The sequence below is a fragment of the Dioscorea cayenensis genome, chromosome 8 (genome assembly GCF_009730915.1).
Source record: "Dioscorea cayenensis subsp. rotundata cultivar TDr96_F1 chromosome 8, TDr96_F1_v2_PseudoChromosome.rev07_lg8_w22 25.fasta, whole genome shotgun sequence".
In the NCBI taxonomy this organism is placed as follows: domain Eukaryota; kingdom Viridiplantae; phylum Streptophyta; class Magnoliopsida; order Dioscoreales; family Dioscoreaceae; genus Dioscorea; species Dioscorea cayenensis.
The window spans coordinates 7,972,440-7,987,413 of record NC_052478.1 but is presented as its reverse complement, the minus strand read 5'-3'; the positions used below and the strand labels follow the sequence as shown (position 1 = coordinate 7,987,413).

The 14,974-nt window shown below is 37.3% G+C and overlaps 3 protein-coding genes across 3 annotated transcripts; 1 reads left to right on the top strand and 2 right to left on the bottom strand.

Annotated features, from left to right (window-relative positions):
* The first annotated feature begins 269 nt into the window (after nucleotides 1–269).
* On the top strand, nucleotides 270–3,600 carry LOC120266955 (putative disease resistance protein At1g50180). The gene has a single exon (XM_039274615.1). The coding sequence runs from the start codon at nucleotides 674–676 to the stop codon at nucleotides 3,548–3,550; it is 2,877 nt and encodes a 958-aa protein (XP_039130549.1). The 5' UTR covers nucleotides 270–673; the 3' UTR covers nucleotides 3,551–3,600.
* A 392-nt stretch (nucleotides 3,601–3,992) lies between these two features.
* LOC120266634 (protein ENDOSPERM DEFECTIVE 1-like) lies at nucleotides 3,993–6,823 on the bottom strand. The gene is made up of 6 exons (XM_039274277.1): nucleotides 5,308–6,823; nucleotides 5,098–5,217; nucleotides 4,808–4,924; nucleotides 4,625–4,714; nucleotides 4,417–4,524; nucleotides 3,993–4,299 (listed from the first exon to the last, which is right to left on the bottom strand). Exons 1-6 carry the CDS (start codon nucleotides 6,421–6,423, stop codon nucleotides 4,234–4,236), a joined length of 1,617 nt encoding a protein of 538 aa, XP_039130211.1. The 5' UTR covers nucleotides 6,424–6,823; the 3' UTR covers nucleotides 3,993–4,233.
* A 659-nt stretch (nucleotides 6,824–7,482) lies between these two features.
* LOC120266953 (sodium/hydrogen exchanger 6-like) lies at nucleotides 7,483–14,974 on the bottom strand. Its single transcript, XM_039274610.1, has 22 exons — nucleotides 14,673–14,974; nucleotides 13,910–13,961; nucleotides 13,737–13,796; nucleotides 13,585–13,609; nucleotides 13,416–13,501; nucleotides 13,196–13,307; nucleotides 12,874–12,936; nucleotides 12,737–12,756; nucleotides 12,560–12,657; nucleotides 12,430–12,458; nucleotides 11,948–11,979; nucleotides 11,803–11,850; nucleotides 11,657–11,717; nucleotides 11,466–11,563; nucleotides 11,308–11,383; nucleotides 11,186–11,205; nucleotides 10,031–10,128; nucleotides 9,834–9,943; nucleotides 8,858–8,941; nucleotides 8,256–8,365; nucleotides 8,078–8,157; nucleotides 7,483–7,888 (listed from the first exon to the last, which is right to left on the bottom strand). The coding sequence occupies exons 1-22, from the start codon at nucleotides 14,863–14,865 to the stop codon at nucleotides 7,842–7,844; spliced, it is 1,602 nt and encodes a 533-aa protein (XP_039130544.1). The 5' UTR covers nucleotides 14,866–14,974; the 3' UTR covers nucleotides 7,483–7,841.

Sequence of the window (14,974 nt, the reverse complement as noted above, 5' to 3'; positions counted from 1 at the left end):
AAAAGCAATTTAGTACGACGTGACCAAAGTCAGAATATATGAGTTGTATATTTGAGTCTAGCCCTGGGAGCCCGATCCAGCTGACCCTATGTCCACCCCTACATGCATTACAATATTTCATCTTTAAAACAATTGAAGGAATCTTAAAATATAAAATGTGTATAATTTTTCATTTATTTAATTATTTCTACAGAGATTACTGCTGAATGTAATTATCACATAAAATAGACTAGTAAGAAATTTCATTATGCATTATTATTAGGGACAACCAAACAGGGAACCATTGTGAATGAAGTATTTGTCTTGTCCCTAGAGTAGTTTCCAGGCGACTAGCCCAGGTCCCCCACCAATAAGTGTAATGAACAACTCCACCGACACTAGACGCCATGGATGCTGTCGCGGACCAGGTCACCGCTCCAGGGGATTGGTTGCAAGTTGCAACTCAAGGCGCCATCTTATCCATCATTGGAGTGGGAGGCTCAAAATTATATATATATACAAGTTGCAACTCAAGGCGCCATCTTATCCATCATTGGAGTGGTATGCTCGAAATTATATATATATATATGCTCCTCCGATTGTATCCATCGATCATTAATTACTGCCACCATTTGGAACTCATTAAAACATAATACCTGAGGGAAAGAGGAAGATATACCTCATTAATTGTGAGATGGCGGAAAGCATAGTCTCAAATGTTGCTGGAAAACTAGGGGAACTTCTGATCAAAGAAGTGAACTACCTGCAAGGAGTAGATGGAGAATTGAGATCCCTCCGTGATGAGTTCCAATGGATTCAAGCCTTCCTCAAGGATGCTGATGTTAGTATCCTAGAAGGCAACGAGAGAGCCAAGATTTGGGTGAACCAGGTGCGAGACGTTTCTTATGACGCCGAGGATGTCATCGATACGTACATATTCAAGATTCATCAACACCGCCGAGGATCCCATGGATGCTTGTTCTCTTCGTTAATGACAACATATGCTTGTCATCCTTGTGGGCTAACAATCCTTCATGACCTTGGTAATAAGATTGGCGAGGTCAAGAGGAGAGCTGTGGAGATCTCTGCTAACCGATCCAAGTATGGCATCGAGAGCATTGGAGCTCCTTCTTCAGGCTCATTGAACAATGAAGCAAGACTGCCTTTGAGCTGGAAGCAGACTCCGGTTGTGGAGGAAGTTGATGTCATTGGCTTTGACGAGCATGTCAAGACATTGGTACAACTGTTACTGGCGGAGGATGAAGATCGGCGTGCTGTCATATCAATCGTTGGCATGGGAGGGTTAGGCAAGACCACTCTTGCCAAAAAGGTTTCCTCTGACCCCAGAATCAAGCAGCACTTTAATTGTCATGCGTGGGTCTATGTCTCTCAAGCTTATACAAGTCGAGGGCTTGTGGAGTCCATATTTAAGGAACTCATGGCCGTTGATAAAGTGATGATGATGAATGAGTCCATCGCTAAACTGGCCGACGGGGAGCTGAAGAAGGTGGTTTATGAGTACTTGAAAGAAAGGAAATACTTGGTGGTGATTGATGATATATGGTTCCGAGAAGCTTGGGATAACATCAAAGAGGTGCTGCCTGCAGAGATGCTGAATGGAAGTAAGGTGTTGCTAACTACTCGTAATAGAGATGTTGCATTGCATGCAGATAGACAGAGCCATCCTTTTGATCTCAAGTTCTTGGGAGAAGAAGAGAGTTGGGAGTTATTCTTGAAGAAGGCAATTCCAACAAAGTGCGCTGAGCACTGTCCTCCAAACTTGGAGGAAATAGGAAGGCAGATGGTGGCCAAATGCAATGGCTTGCCTCTTGCTATCGTTGTGTTGGGAGGTCTGGCGTTGAGGAAAGAGCAGTCTGAAGAGGAATGGAGAAAGTTGCTCAAGAGTGTGAGTTGGCAACTAAGAGAAGGTGAAGACCAGATCTCCAATATATTAGCTCTTAGCTACCACCATCTTCCCTACTACTTGAAGCCCTGTTTTCTCTACTTTGCTATGTTACCTGAGGATTCTTCTCTCATCAATGCGAACAGACTAACGCTAAGATGGATAGCAGAGGGGTTTATAGAAGCCAGAGATGAAGAAACGATGGAGGAAGTCGCAGAGGAATATTTGGAAGAGTTGGTGCATAGGAGTCTGATTCAAGTGGCAGAGAGAAATGTATTGGGAGGTATCGATGTTTGTAGTATCCATGATCGTCTTCTGGACTTAGCCATTTCTGAAGCCAAAGGTATGAACTTCATCCTTGTTATTAAGAATAATAGTGAGGGCAATATTGTTACTTTGCAAAAAACTCGTCGACTTGCTCTCCATGGTGACAAGAGTTGGGATGTAGCTCAGCAATATCCAACTGATTCTGCCAGAAGCCTACGGACTATTACTTTCTTTGGTACAAAATGGTGGGAACGCGATATAAACACGGATAGCTTGTGTGGAAAATGTATTAGAAAGATGTGGTATAATTTGGCGTGTGTTCTTTTCTTTGCTTCTTTGCTCATTGCTGGTCCCAGGGCACTAGTGAGTTTCCAAAAACCCCGAATTCTAATCGGCATGAACCTACTTAGGGTCATAGATCTTCGCGGTGTAACAATAATTTTGCCTAAAACTATAGGAGAGCTGATTCACTTAAGATACTTGAATGTGCAAGTTGGACGAACCAAGTCGATTCCATCTTCCATCGGTGAACTCACCAATTTGCAAACACTTCAAATTCAGAACAAGTATTCTACCACTAAGCTACCAAGTGCAATATGGAAATTGCAAAGCAATCTGAGGCATTTAGAATGCGGAGACTCCTGTTCAATCAAGGGGCAACCATCAGCTGACAGTTTGCCAAATCTCCAAACACTTTCAAGCATTAAAGCAGGAAAATGGCTAAATACAGGATTATTAGAGAAGATGATCAATTTGAAGAAATTGAGCATTTGTGGTATTTGCAACTCTTATGGAAAGGCGTTAGACTCTCTTGGTAAACTAAACAACCTCATTGAATTGGAGTTAACATCAGAGGATGAGCATGAAATACCAACCTCAATACTTACGGCATCCCATCAAAAGCATCTCCGACTTCTTAGATTGAAAGGAAAATTAGAAAGACTCCCTGAAGTCAATACTCAATCTCTCTTGACAAATCTCATCAAGTTGACCTTAGAATTTTCGGAGCTTAAGGAGGACCCACTTGTGACATTGGGAAAACTTGATAACCTTCAAGTTCTTGTGTTAGGATTGAATGCTTTCATTGGGAAGGAGATGGTTTGTTTGGAGAGAGGTTTCCCTCAGTTGAAGGAATTAGACATTTTATTTTTGATATCGTTAGAAGAGTGGAAAATAGAGGAGGAAGCCATGCCCAGGCTTAGAAAATTGACAATTGCTAGATGTGTGGAGTTGGTGATGCTCCCTCATGGCCTTGGCAAGATTACTAGTCTACAAGAGTTGCATGTGAGTAACATGCCTTCTGCCTTTACCCAGAGATTGAGAGCTAATGACGGTGATGATTGGCATAAGGTCCGACACATACCTCTTCTTGAAGTGACAGACTTAGACTTGGAGGATTAGTTATATTGCTTATTATTTTATGCAGCATTACATTGTAAAAAAAAAAAAAAAACTACTTTTGTACCTTGTACTTCACTGTTTTATTTTTTTTTAATAAATTAGTGATTTATCCACTTTATTAATAAAAAAAAAAAAAATTCTCTCTTGAGTTTGAAAACCTTTAATAAATGCTACAGAGAAGATTTTTTTATTTATTTATAAAAATCCCATAAAAAAACCAATTAAAGCATCTACATTTTCATATTATCAGGGATCCCCGCTTATTCTATTAATGTCCTAACTTTTCTGGGGTGATTTGAGACTTCATCCCTGCTTTACTACAGTGTGTTCAGTGAGCTCTTAAGTTTTATATTTTTGAATGGTATGAATGGTTTAGTAGCTTACTTGAATCAAGTAATTTTTTCCCTACCTAAAAAATTTACTTGATTCACCATAGTGAGGATTGAGGAAAACCTCAGATACATATCTTCTGTAGTCGTGATAAATTTGTCAATTGACCATTCTATTCTGATCTTCAAAATTAAAATTTTATGTGTGCTAATTGGAAACAAAATGAATGAAATTACAAATAATTGGAAAGAATAATTCTGAATAAAATGGCTATTCTTCTTATTCAGACTTCAAGAGAATGGAAGTTAATTGCTGTGATCTTTCTTCTTACTGGAAACATGTGGAAACATGCTTCATGACGACACTCCACACCTTCTCTTTCCCTGCATTAATTGGCTTCTTAAACTGCATTCTTTAACCTGAGATGATCAGTTGAGAAAAAATTAATCCCAATTTCTTTAATTTCAAAGGCTCATCAGAGTATCCCAACCTTTTAAGACATATTTCATTCAGTACAAAAAACACAGAAAGAATACCTGCAATGTGTGTACTTCAGATAAGAGATCCCCGCATTCTTGTGCTAAAGAAATCTCTCTAGTGACAACTCTTGCCAATTCTGAAACAATGATCTCAATCTCTTGAGCCTGGAAACAAGAAGAACAAACTCTAAGCATTTAACTGCTTGCTATCCAAAACTATCCACTTATTATGATAGCAGAATTCCATTCACATTCTCCGATTTACCTCAGGTAGAAATCTGTTCACAGAAGGAGAAATTGCCTGCAGCATAGTCGTAGCAGACCCAAGGACTTCTTCAATCTCCCCGATATCTGCCTGCAATCAATATTGTCTTAGATATTTAATTAGTACAATGAAACATGGAAACAGAGTAGTAGCAATGGTGATATGGTCAACATTCTTTCGTACCCTCAAATTCCCAGTTAATGGGAGTTGAAGTGATGCATTCTGCAGAGCTTCAATTGCTCCAGAAAGCGACAATGAATAGTCTTCCTCAAGAATTGCCCAATCATCCAAAATCAGTAACTACATGCAAAATAAAACTTAGTTACAATCAAAATATAGTCTCAGGCAAAGCATTCTTACAAAGAATTTGAGGTTTTTCCCCCCAAAAAAATTAAGCATTAAGCATCAAAATATTCAATCAAAACATACTTAAACAAGAAATTCAAGACTGAATGAGTTAAGATCATTCTTACTTGAGTATCTAGGATGGCAAACAAATTTTTCGTTCTTTTTAAATGCTCGAGTTCAATCTTCTTCGTCATCACAGAATTCTGAAGCTCCGACATATCGCTCAGAACATCAGAAAGTGATTTCTAAACAAACCATACTGATTCAGAATTCAATCAATTGTGAAAAATACATTGTATCAAACAAGAAATAGATCAACAAACCAAATCACTGACCTCTGCTGTGAGCATCCTTGCATGCATTGTAGCCTGAGCTTTAGCATTAGCAAATCTCCACTGCAGATACCTGTTATCAAGTAAACGAAGCCAATGAATGTCCTCAGGCCGACACGCTGCCTTCTTTACCTTCTTCACATCAACCGGTTTCACATTCGGTGGCTGTGGAGGCAGACAAGGGCCAGCATTCTTCGGTATTACTGAACTAAGTCTCTGTGAAACCAGGTTCTTGCTCACAGACCTGGAGACACTGAAGGGAGCTTGCTGGCAACTAGACAATGCTGAATTCAGTGATCGATGGCAAATGGAGTAGTCCTCGTTGCCATCCTTCCGTCTCACAGACATTGTTGGCAACAAATCAGCCTCTGGCATTGAGGACCTAAGCTCAGAGGTGGACCGGGCTTTACTGGACGGTATTGGAGGGCTCTCACAGAGACCTCCCATGTTGCTAATACTACAAGCATCTTGTTCCGATGAAACTGAATTCTCTAATGAACTAATTTCAGTACCATTGGCACCATTATTGTCAACATCTAAAGGACAAGTACTCACTCTTGGTGGCACTGCACCTCTCCTCCCATTCATCAATCTTGCATCATTATGAGAAGAAAGATTCAATCTTGGAGTGTTGCCAACGCTGAAACCAAGAACCATTGGTGTGCCAGGCCTCTGTTTTGTTGAATTGTTTTGCTGATGTGGTTGCTGTTCACCTGCATTATCACCGAAAAGCCGAACAGCAGGCTTTCTCTTTACAGTAAGGAGCCTGTGAGGAATGAAAGAAGGAAGAGGAGTCTCTGAAAATCGAATAGAGGGCTGGTTCTCATCAGCAAAGCAAGAAGATGAGTCAGACTCAGAGTCAGTGGCATCAGGGGAAGAAGGAACAGCCTTGCGCTGTTTCCGGTGATGCGTGTGAGCTTTGGGGAGAAGGGGTAGTGGTGAAGGGGCAAGATGCACATCGCCGGAGATTGAAGAGGAAGGAGAGCCAGGAGGGAGGATCATATAGCGAGAACTGACTTCCCTGGCTCTTCTTCTGGTTCTCTTCTCGGTTGCTGGAGGCTTGGCTTCATTATTGTCAGGCTTGGGAGGGAGGGGAGGGTTGGAATTGGATTCCACCATTGGAGACGACTTAGAAGTTAGAAAGATGATCTCTTTGGTGGAGAAGAAAGCTGCAATGCTTGATTTTGATGCTCTTGTGATTCAATTTGGGGAAGAAGATCAAGGAGAAGAAGAAAGGTGGGATCTTTGATGAGAAATTTTGTTGATAGTTATTGAAAGGAAAGCTGAAACACTTGAATGTGCTCTTCTTGTGCTCTGATTTGGAGAGGCAGAAGGAGATAAAAGATGTGATCTTGGGAAAAGAAAGGAGGGGTTTTAGATTGAATGAAGGAAAAGGAGGAGAGAAGAGACCATAGATGAGATTATATCATGTATGGTTTTCCTCTCAATTTAGAATTGTTTCTCAATCGACACATAATGAAGAAGAAGAAGAAGAAGAAGAAGAAGAAGAGAGAGAAGTAGCCGTTGGAGGAAGTGCTATGGAGGAGGGATTCTTTGGATATTAATAATTTCTTTCTGGTTTCCAAAAACAAGAGAGTGATAAAACATTGGGGCGTTAGAATCCAACGGTCGAATTTGGATGGCTACTCATTTCAGATGTTTGTAGATGAGAAATTGGGTATGGACACGTGGCGTCCTCCCATTTGCTCAATATCTTGTTTTACGTTGGGGTTTATTTTGAATAAACATATTCATAAAGAAATGGCAAAAATACCAATTTTTTTTATAAACAACTGGTTTTGCACTATTCCCTGAGCAATTCCTCATCCATTATTTAATAAATAATATTTGATAAGATTAGATTTTGTATTCTTAACCTTCTCTATTATGATTTTTAAAAAACTCCAATGATTATATAATCTTGTTTTTATTATAATTTAAAGGCTTTCGTTTTTCTTTTGTCATTTCACAAATTCATACATTTTTTTTATCACAAGAGCCAGGAGGCTAAACAAAAGAAAAAGGAAAGAAAATCAAAAAGAGAGGTTTCACAAATTCATACATGATAAGTAACCCAATAATGAAACGGCATTTTCACAAATTTTGATAAAAACACACACACACACAAACCAACAGAAACCTAATCCCAATGAGTTAAGTAATAAAAAAGAACGAAATAAATTCAAGCCCTATTGTAAAATTTTTGAAGAAAACATTTCATAATATTTTCCAGCAACATATCTGGAAAGCAGTTACAAATGCAAGAAATGGGGACTGTAATGATTAGCAGAAATTTTCCTCTGTATAACAGATGAATATATATATATATATATATATATATACAAACTAAAGAAGATAGCCTACAAGTATTGGCATCACGTAGAGTTTTTCTTTTCCTGTGACATCACTAACAAACATTCTGGTTGGAATAAGCTCATGAACATCTAGCACCTCACTTTAGACATCTGTAGGGTCAAGTATGAAGTTTGTTGTTGCTTTTGTTTTGTGAAACTGAACTAAAAAGGCAAAAATGAGCTTCACATACGACCTCGGAACCCTCTATTGGAATTCTGGGGTGGTTCATCTGTTACACACCAAAAATCATATTCAAAAAAGGGAATGAATTAAAAGAATGTGAAAAGTGTAACATATTTTGGAAAGTGAAGGGTAGAACAATCTGTGAATAGGATGTTTGATGTGTGAACTTAACAATGGATTAATTTGTGATTTTCATGACTAGGCAACTGACAGAAACAATGTGGTTACAACTTACCCATATTGTCTTCATCATCATTTTGAGTTGTAAAGAATGGAGTGAGATAATTCTTATCCAATGCAGTAAATGATGCAGCACTGTGGTATGACAACAGACACAAAAAAGATCAGAAATGAAACAGATGTGAGGTAGAAAGAATAATTAAAAATATAAAGAAACACACTGATGAGCATACCTTTTGTGGAGCTCTTTAAGTTTCATCTTGATCTTGCTCCCAGATGAAGCTCCTTCCTCATAAGACGGTGCAACATAATTACTTTCTTCAAGCTCATTATATCTACGAGCCTACAATAGAAATATTAACAGCTAAGAATAGGAAAACTTCTGCACTTTCACAAGGCAATGACAATGTAGCAGACGGCCAACAAGCACATACGTAGCATCATAATTAAAAAAACAAAATATAAGCTATCAATTTGTGTGGAAATTTTTTCCAAAAGGTTAACCAACTTGGGCTGGCTAATGTTTGTTATACTATATAAATTGAGAACAAGCATCCTAACAAAAAGAATTTTGTTGCCAATACCATAGTGACTACTTCTACAGCTGAATGAACATAGCTTGCATGATTGAAGTCTTAGGTCAGGTAAGTAAAATATTTCCCACAATAGCACATGGGTGTGATTAAAGAGAATGGGATTCAACCGTAAGCTTTAGTTCAGAAGATTCTAAGATAAAAAAAAAAGTAAAGCAGCATAGAATGATTGCCTGCAATATATGGCATGAGAAATAACCCTAGTAAGCAGAGCTTTCTACCGTAAGGTTTTGATAAGTTACCTCCCCAAGTGGACTACTATGGCCATCACCAACAACTTCTAAAGCTTCAAGCATAGTCCCTGTTGAGCCTCCAATCAGCAATACCTGAACCACCCAGAGAGATTAAGATGTTTCTGTGCAAGTAAAATAATGAGCATCTACAAAGTAATCACAGCATTAAATTCATGACATGAAAAGGGGCATCACTAAAACCGTCACATAATTTACATAACAATTTCTAGAAATGAAGAAGAGTTGAGATCACAGAAAGATTAAATCACATTAAATTCAGTTCTATGGCCAGTCTTCAAATAGGTAAGACACAAATTACCGTCAAGGATAAATTTAAAACTTTCCATTCAGAAGTTGAAGGAATGCATGCCCAGATTTGTAATGGCCTCAACAACCTACTGACCTACTGCATCAATCTCTGTTGAGCATAATCTTAGACATGCATTGTCAAGTAGAGGCACGCCAAATTAGAAGAAGAATCAAGTAGAGGAAAGCCAAAAATAAGAAGAAGTCAAGTATAGGAAAGCCAAATAAAAAGTCAATCTGGGTGAATTTTATCAACTCCATCCATCCATGTGATGTTTCTCCTCCTCACAAAACCAATCAGTAAAAAATTCAGGATCCTTCTTCGTCCTTCCTCACAATGACAATATCTTGGTGCACTATCCATCAAAATCCTCTGCCTGTATCCGTGCTAGTTAAACTTGCTTAACTAAAGATTAGTATTCCCGCTTTCTTAATTCACCATTTTGCACCACCAATGCTTCTCTTTGCCCATGATCATCATCTCTGATACCCTTAGATTCCAATGCTAAATGCTTAAAAAATTAACATTTACCAAATATTCTTACAAGTCATCTAAAAATTTACTTCAAAATACCAAGGCAGATTCTGTCTAAGCAAGCACGTAATAATTACATTTGATAACTGCAATTTCAGTAACTATTGCTGGAAACTCAAATATATCAGCTACAAGAAGACCTACAGTAAGAACTACTATCGCTGTAGTGGCTGTGAAGATTGTCTGGCCATGACCTTCAGGTAGTTCATGTACTGATTGAAGTGCAAGGGCAAATGCCATTGCCCCTCTAAGCCCTGTTTGCCACAAGGAAATTCTTAACAATCAAAGAAGGATGAAAAACAAAATGCTTTACAACTTTCAAGAACTGTCAGTCAACTAACCACTGTACCAAAGTGCCTTCTGGTGCTTTAACGGTATTTGACGGTGTGCAGGACGAACCAAGTTAACCAAATAAGCACAAGAAAACACATTTGCCGCCCTTCACAATACAGAACATCCATTAAGAAGTCAAAATCAACATGCTAACAGAAGATAAGAAAATCTCAAACTTACAAAAGGAACTAAAACCCCCCTTGCAAGCAAGTTGTAAGCAAGAAATGACAAACTTTATACATAATAGACAATGCAAGCTGATATTTTTCACCTTAATAAATAACAGCTTACATTCAATTTTCATACAGATATGATATAAGCAAGTGGTCTACTTTTGTATGAAAATTGAGCACATTGAGACTATATAATTAAATCCCATGGATAGACAAAGCAAATGCCATAAGTAAACACAATATTATTGGTGCTTTATGTGATATTAAAAAAAATTGTCATTTTTATTAGAGCAAACAACATAAAATAAATGGAATATAGAATCTGTTAGACATCAGATATTTTGTAGAAAAACTTCAGAAGTAAACTTCCACGACATGTGTTCGTGTCCCCAAGTGGGAAAATTTGACTTGGTAAACTATAGCTAAAATATTCTCTGGTTACATAAATATCCAGGGGAAACATTTTAAAAAGTGCTAAATCTTTCACTGAGATTTAACGTTAAACACATAGCAGGAACAAAACAAGTATCACAACAATGGACATTTCATTTCTGCCACACACATAACTTTCAAGAATTAATAAAAAAGGCAACAAATGAGGAATACAAAGAGAAAATGCAGCATATGACACAAGGTCTGATGACTTCTTGCAACTCAACAGCGCATTAACTGGAGATTCAAGAGATGCCTCTCTAGGGTTTTATAAAATATACCAAGTCAGAAAGTGCATGGAAGCAACAAGCAGACACTGCTCTTCGTAAGTGTTTTCCAAATTACTAATGCATTACAAGATTCCCTATCAAATATGATAATCAGCCACTTATTTTGATTCAGAGTACATAGTAATCAACTAATAACGTCATAAGAAATTTAAACTAAACCATACTACCAATATCCATGTCATTTCATTTGATTAACATAATAATGAAATATGAATATGAAGATAGATATACGCAGAGCATAGAGATTATAAGAGTAAGAAATTTATACCTTGCAACCCCTATAAAAAGCTGGGTCATTCATAAATGTCAAAGTCAACAAGTCAAGGATTTTCATGAAAAGTAAAGACAGACCAAGAGAAATTCCTTCAAGAAGCAAAATTTGTAGGATACAATTGAGAAAAATATAAAACCCAAATGTGACCAGCTATGCTTTTCCATCGCGATATCAAATCCCATGTATATAAACCTGCAATTGAAAATAAATGAGACAAGTACCGGAGTGACATTGCACATGTGAAAATGGATCACTTAGATGATGGTTCCCTTACACATATGTTTCTGCTAATGACGATATTAGATGGAAAAAAGAAGCAACAAAACGTTGAGAATTTTCAGATAAATTTGAGAAGGTATAATGCTTCATGACCTGACAAAGCATGGAAGTAGATCAAGCATTAAGAACATTGACATAAATACTCAAGTATATACTGAAAATTCAACAACGCAGAAATTTACTCACAATTCCCGTGAACAATATAGACACAATACCAGACAAACCAAAACCTTCAGCAAACATGTACCTGCAGAAAGGAGCACATACATCTGACATTACGCATTTTGGTTACTGAATCTATCAAACAACAGATAGGTAAAGAATTAACTTACGAAAAATATGGAAAGAGGACAAAGAGACAGCACTCCAAAGTTTGTAGACTGGAATAAGAAACCAAATCAGGAACATAGAGAGGGGTGATTTATTTGCTTTCTCAATAAATAAATAAATAAAAAGATAAAGACATTCAGCACTCACTTTTCAATATCCAAACCCGCATATTTAAAGAGGTATGAGAGGTCAAGGTTTCACAATTAATTAATCCAAAAATGGGTACCAAGCAGATCATTGATGAGTAGAAATTAAACATTGCATGTTTGACAAGAGAAAAGACATAGTATTCCAGGATTTATGTGACTAATATTTTGGTTATAAAACTATATTATAGGACATAAACGTCAATTCATTTATAATCAAGGATGATGTTGACAGCAAGATTACCATAGCCATGCTTGCATCTTAATAAACAAGTGATGGGTTTGACAGGTTTATCTTGGCAAAGTACATGATAAACCCAATCTTAGAGTTGTAATAGTCACCAGAATTGTACGTTCGCTAATGTATTAAGTCCAATTTGATATAGTCAGCAATTTTGTCTTCTTAACAAGAATAGCTAAATATCATAAATATTAGCCACACATGCCACATCTGATAATAATTCAAAAAATCAAAAAGGATATCAAAGCAGAGATGAATCCAATTCCAACGCCTGTTGATAAGAAAGCGCGTTAGATTTCTTCATCAAAATTTAAGTTTGGATGATCTTCAACAAAGCAGTTAATTGATGGCTGAAATCACACGGTAATTAACCTGAAGACATTGAGCCAACAAAGGTCTCAAGAAACCTTAAAATCACCATAAACAAGTTCTCTCCTGATGAAGCGTGGCTTCTCACTGATGACATAGTCCTAAGAAAACAAGCTTAATTAGATGATTTTCATAATATTTGGAATAATGATCAAAGGGGGTTTAACCCTGGAGGCATACCTGTACAAGGAAATTGCCATCTTCATGGTTGACAATAAATGAAAAGGAAAGACAAAATTACAAATTAGCTGAGATAAATTATAATGCAACCAGAAAAAATGAAGTTGGTATCAAATAGGGGAATTATATATACATACCGCATCATTCAACACAGATTCACCAAAAACCAACGCATAAAGGTTCGTATCAGTCCCAAGTTCCTATTTACCAAAATAGAGAAGATAGAAGCAGAATAAAATTCTAAACCTTGATGAGGAAACCATCAGACTGCTTCTAAGCATAACCTTAGTTCGTCATGACTATTTAGTTCCAGAAATTATCATTTGGGAATTTCAAATTGCTAATAGAATTAAGCAGCATACAAAACAAGATTTAGAGCCATCAAATTAAATGTTCAACAGTGCACTCTTCTTGTGCACCCTTACAGTTGACCATATAAGTATAGAAGAACAACAATACCTGGAATATTGCTAAGACTGTGACAGGATCAGTTGCTGATATAAGAGCCCCAAACATCAAGCATTCAACAAATGGCAGTTTATACATGAGAAACATTAGACCACCAACATATCTGCAATGAAAGAATAGCATGTCATCAATTAAAAAATATACACTTCTCAAAATTACAGAATTTTATAATGAAGTGACCAATATATATACACACACACTCAATGCTTACACCAAAACGCCTGTGACAACTGAAGCAATAAAAGTCCCAAATATGGCAAAAGTGATAATTGCTCCAAAATTTGAAAAGAAGGGTTTCTGTCAAGACGAGCAGGAAGAATACATCAAAAAGAGAAACACATAGTCAAACATGCTGCTGTCAAAAATTCCAAACCACTTACCGGTGCCAAGCTGAAACCTGACTGAGTTGAAAATAGTCAAGAGGAACAAAATACAATTGAAAATACAAGATGTCACATATGGTATACTTAAATAATTTGAAATGAAAAAAAAAAATTTTGAAAAAAAAAAATCATGGCATGAAGAAGGATATAATATAATTGGAGGAAGCAAGAAAAGGAAGAAAAATTCTTCATGAAAATTGAAGCCACCCCTGCAAAGAAAGAAAATGTTGAAGCTTATCAAAACTACCAAGAGCAGGAGATGTGCAAAAGAAAATATGAGCTGCCCAAAAAAGGAAATGAAAAATAAAAAACGTCAAGGAACCTCATGTTGGCTTTTGTATTTGATATGCTTGCCAGTCCACCAACAAGCAAACCTGCCAAGGAAAAATGATGCATAACTATTTTACTCTCAAGTTACACGGAATATTTTCTACATATTTATTCTGAAGAAGATAATCTGCAATGCAAATTGGAATTTACACATAATATTAAGACCACCAACACATCAAGTTATGCTAATTTTAACTCAAACTATTTTAGTACAAATACCCTATCTAAAAAAGAAACTATTATCAGAATAGAACATTACTGAGCTTCATCATCATGTCTAATCCTGATCCAATTCTGACAGAACAAGCAAATATATTTTAATATACTTTCCTTTATTATCTTATCAATACAATTTCCTTCATTCAATAAAAACCCCTTGAAAGCTTTCCTTTCACCTTCCATTCCAATCCAAACACACCCCAGATGATTACAAGTCCTTCTTTCACATGCCAGATTTTACTCAGCTTCAAATCATATTTTCCCTACACTTCTTTGTAAAACCATAAATTCCCAAAACCCAGACAAACCTAAAACAATGATTCACTCCTGTACTGTCAAATACTTACTTCAATCTATCAAAACAACCCAAATCAAAAATTTTATCAAGATCTTTTGCACATCGAAACACCATCAAAATCATCAATCCGAATTTCAAACTATTCCTCTCGATAATAGGTCAACAATTCATTAAAAAAAACAATAATAGCAATCATAAATGTATCCAGTGACAAAGGTTTTCTCCGATTTCCCCTTACCAATAAGGAGAGACGCGCTAGCCTCAGGGAGATAGTACACCTTCCGTCGCCGGAGAAGATGGCCGATCAAGAAGGCAAGGACAAGCATCGAGATCTGGAGCAAGATGCCCCACCCCGCCGCCTGCTGATCCTTCCCGGCCGGCGGCGGAGAGCTCCATTCCGGAGCTCCAGCAGCCGTCGCATTCTCCACCATCGCCGATCCCTCACTGCCGGCGAGCTCCGTCGATGAACTCCGCCGAGGGTTTCACGAGTTCTCTCCGGCTTCTCAAATTCTCAAACTCTACGAATCAATGCGTTGATGC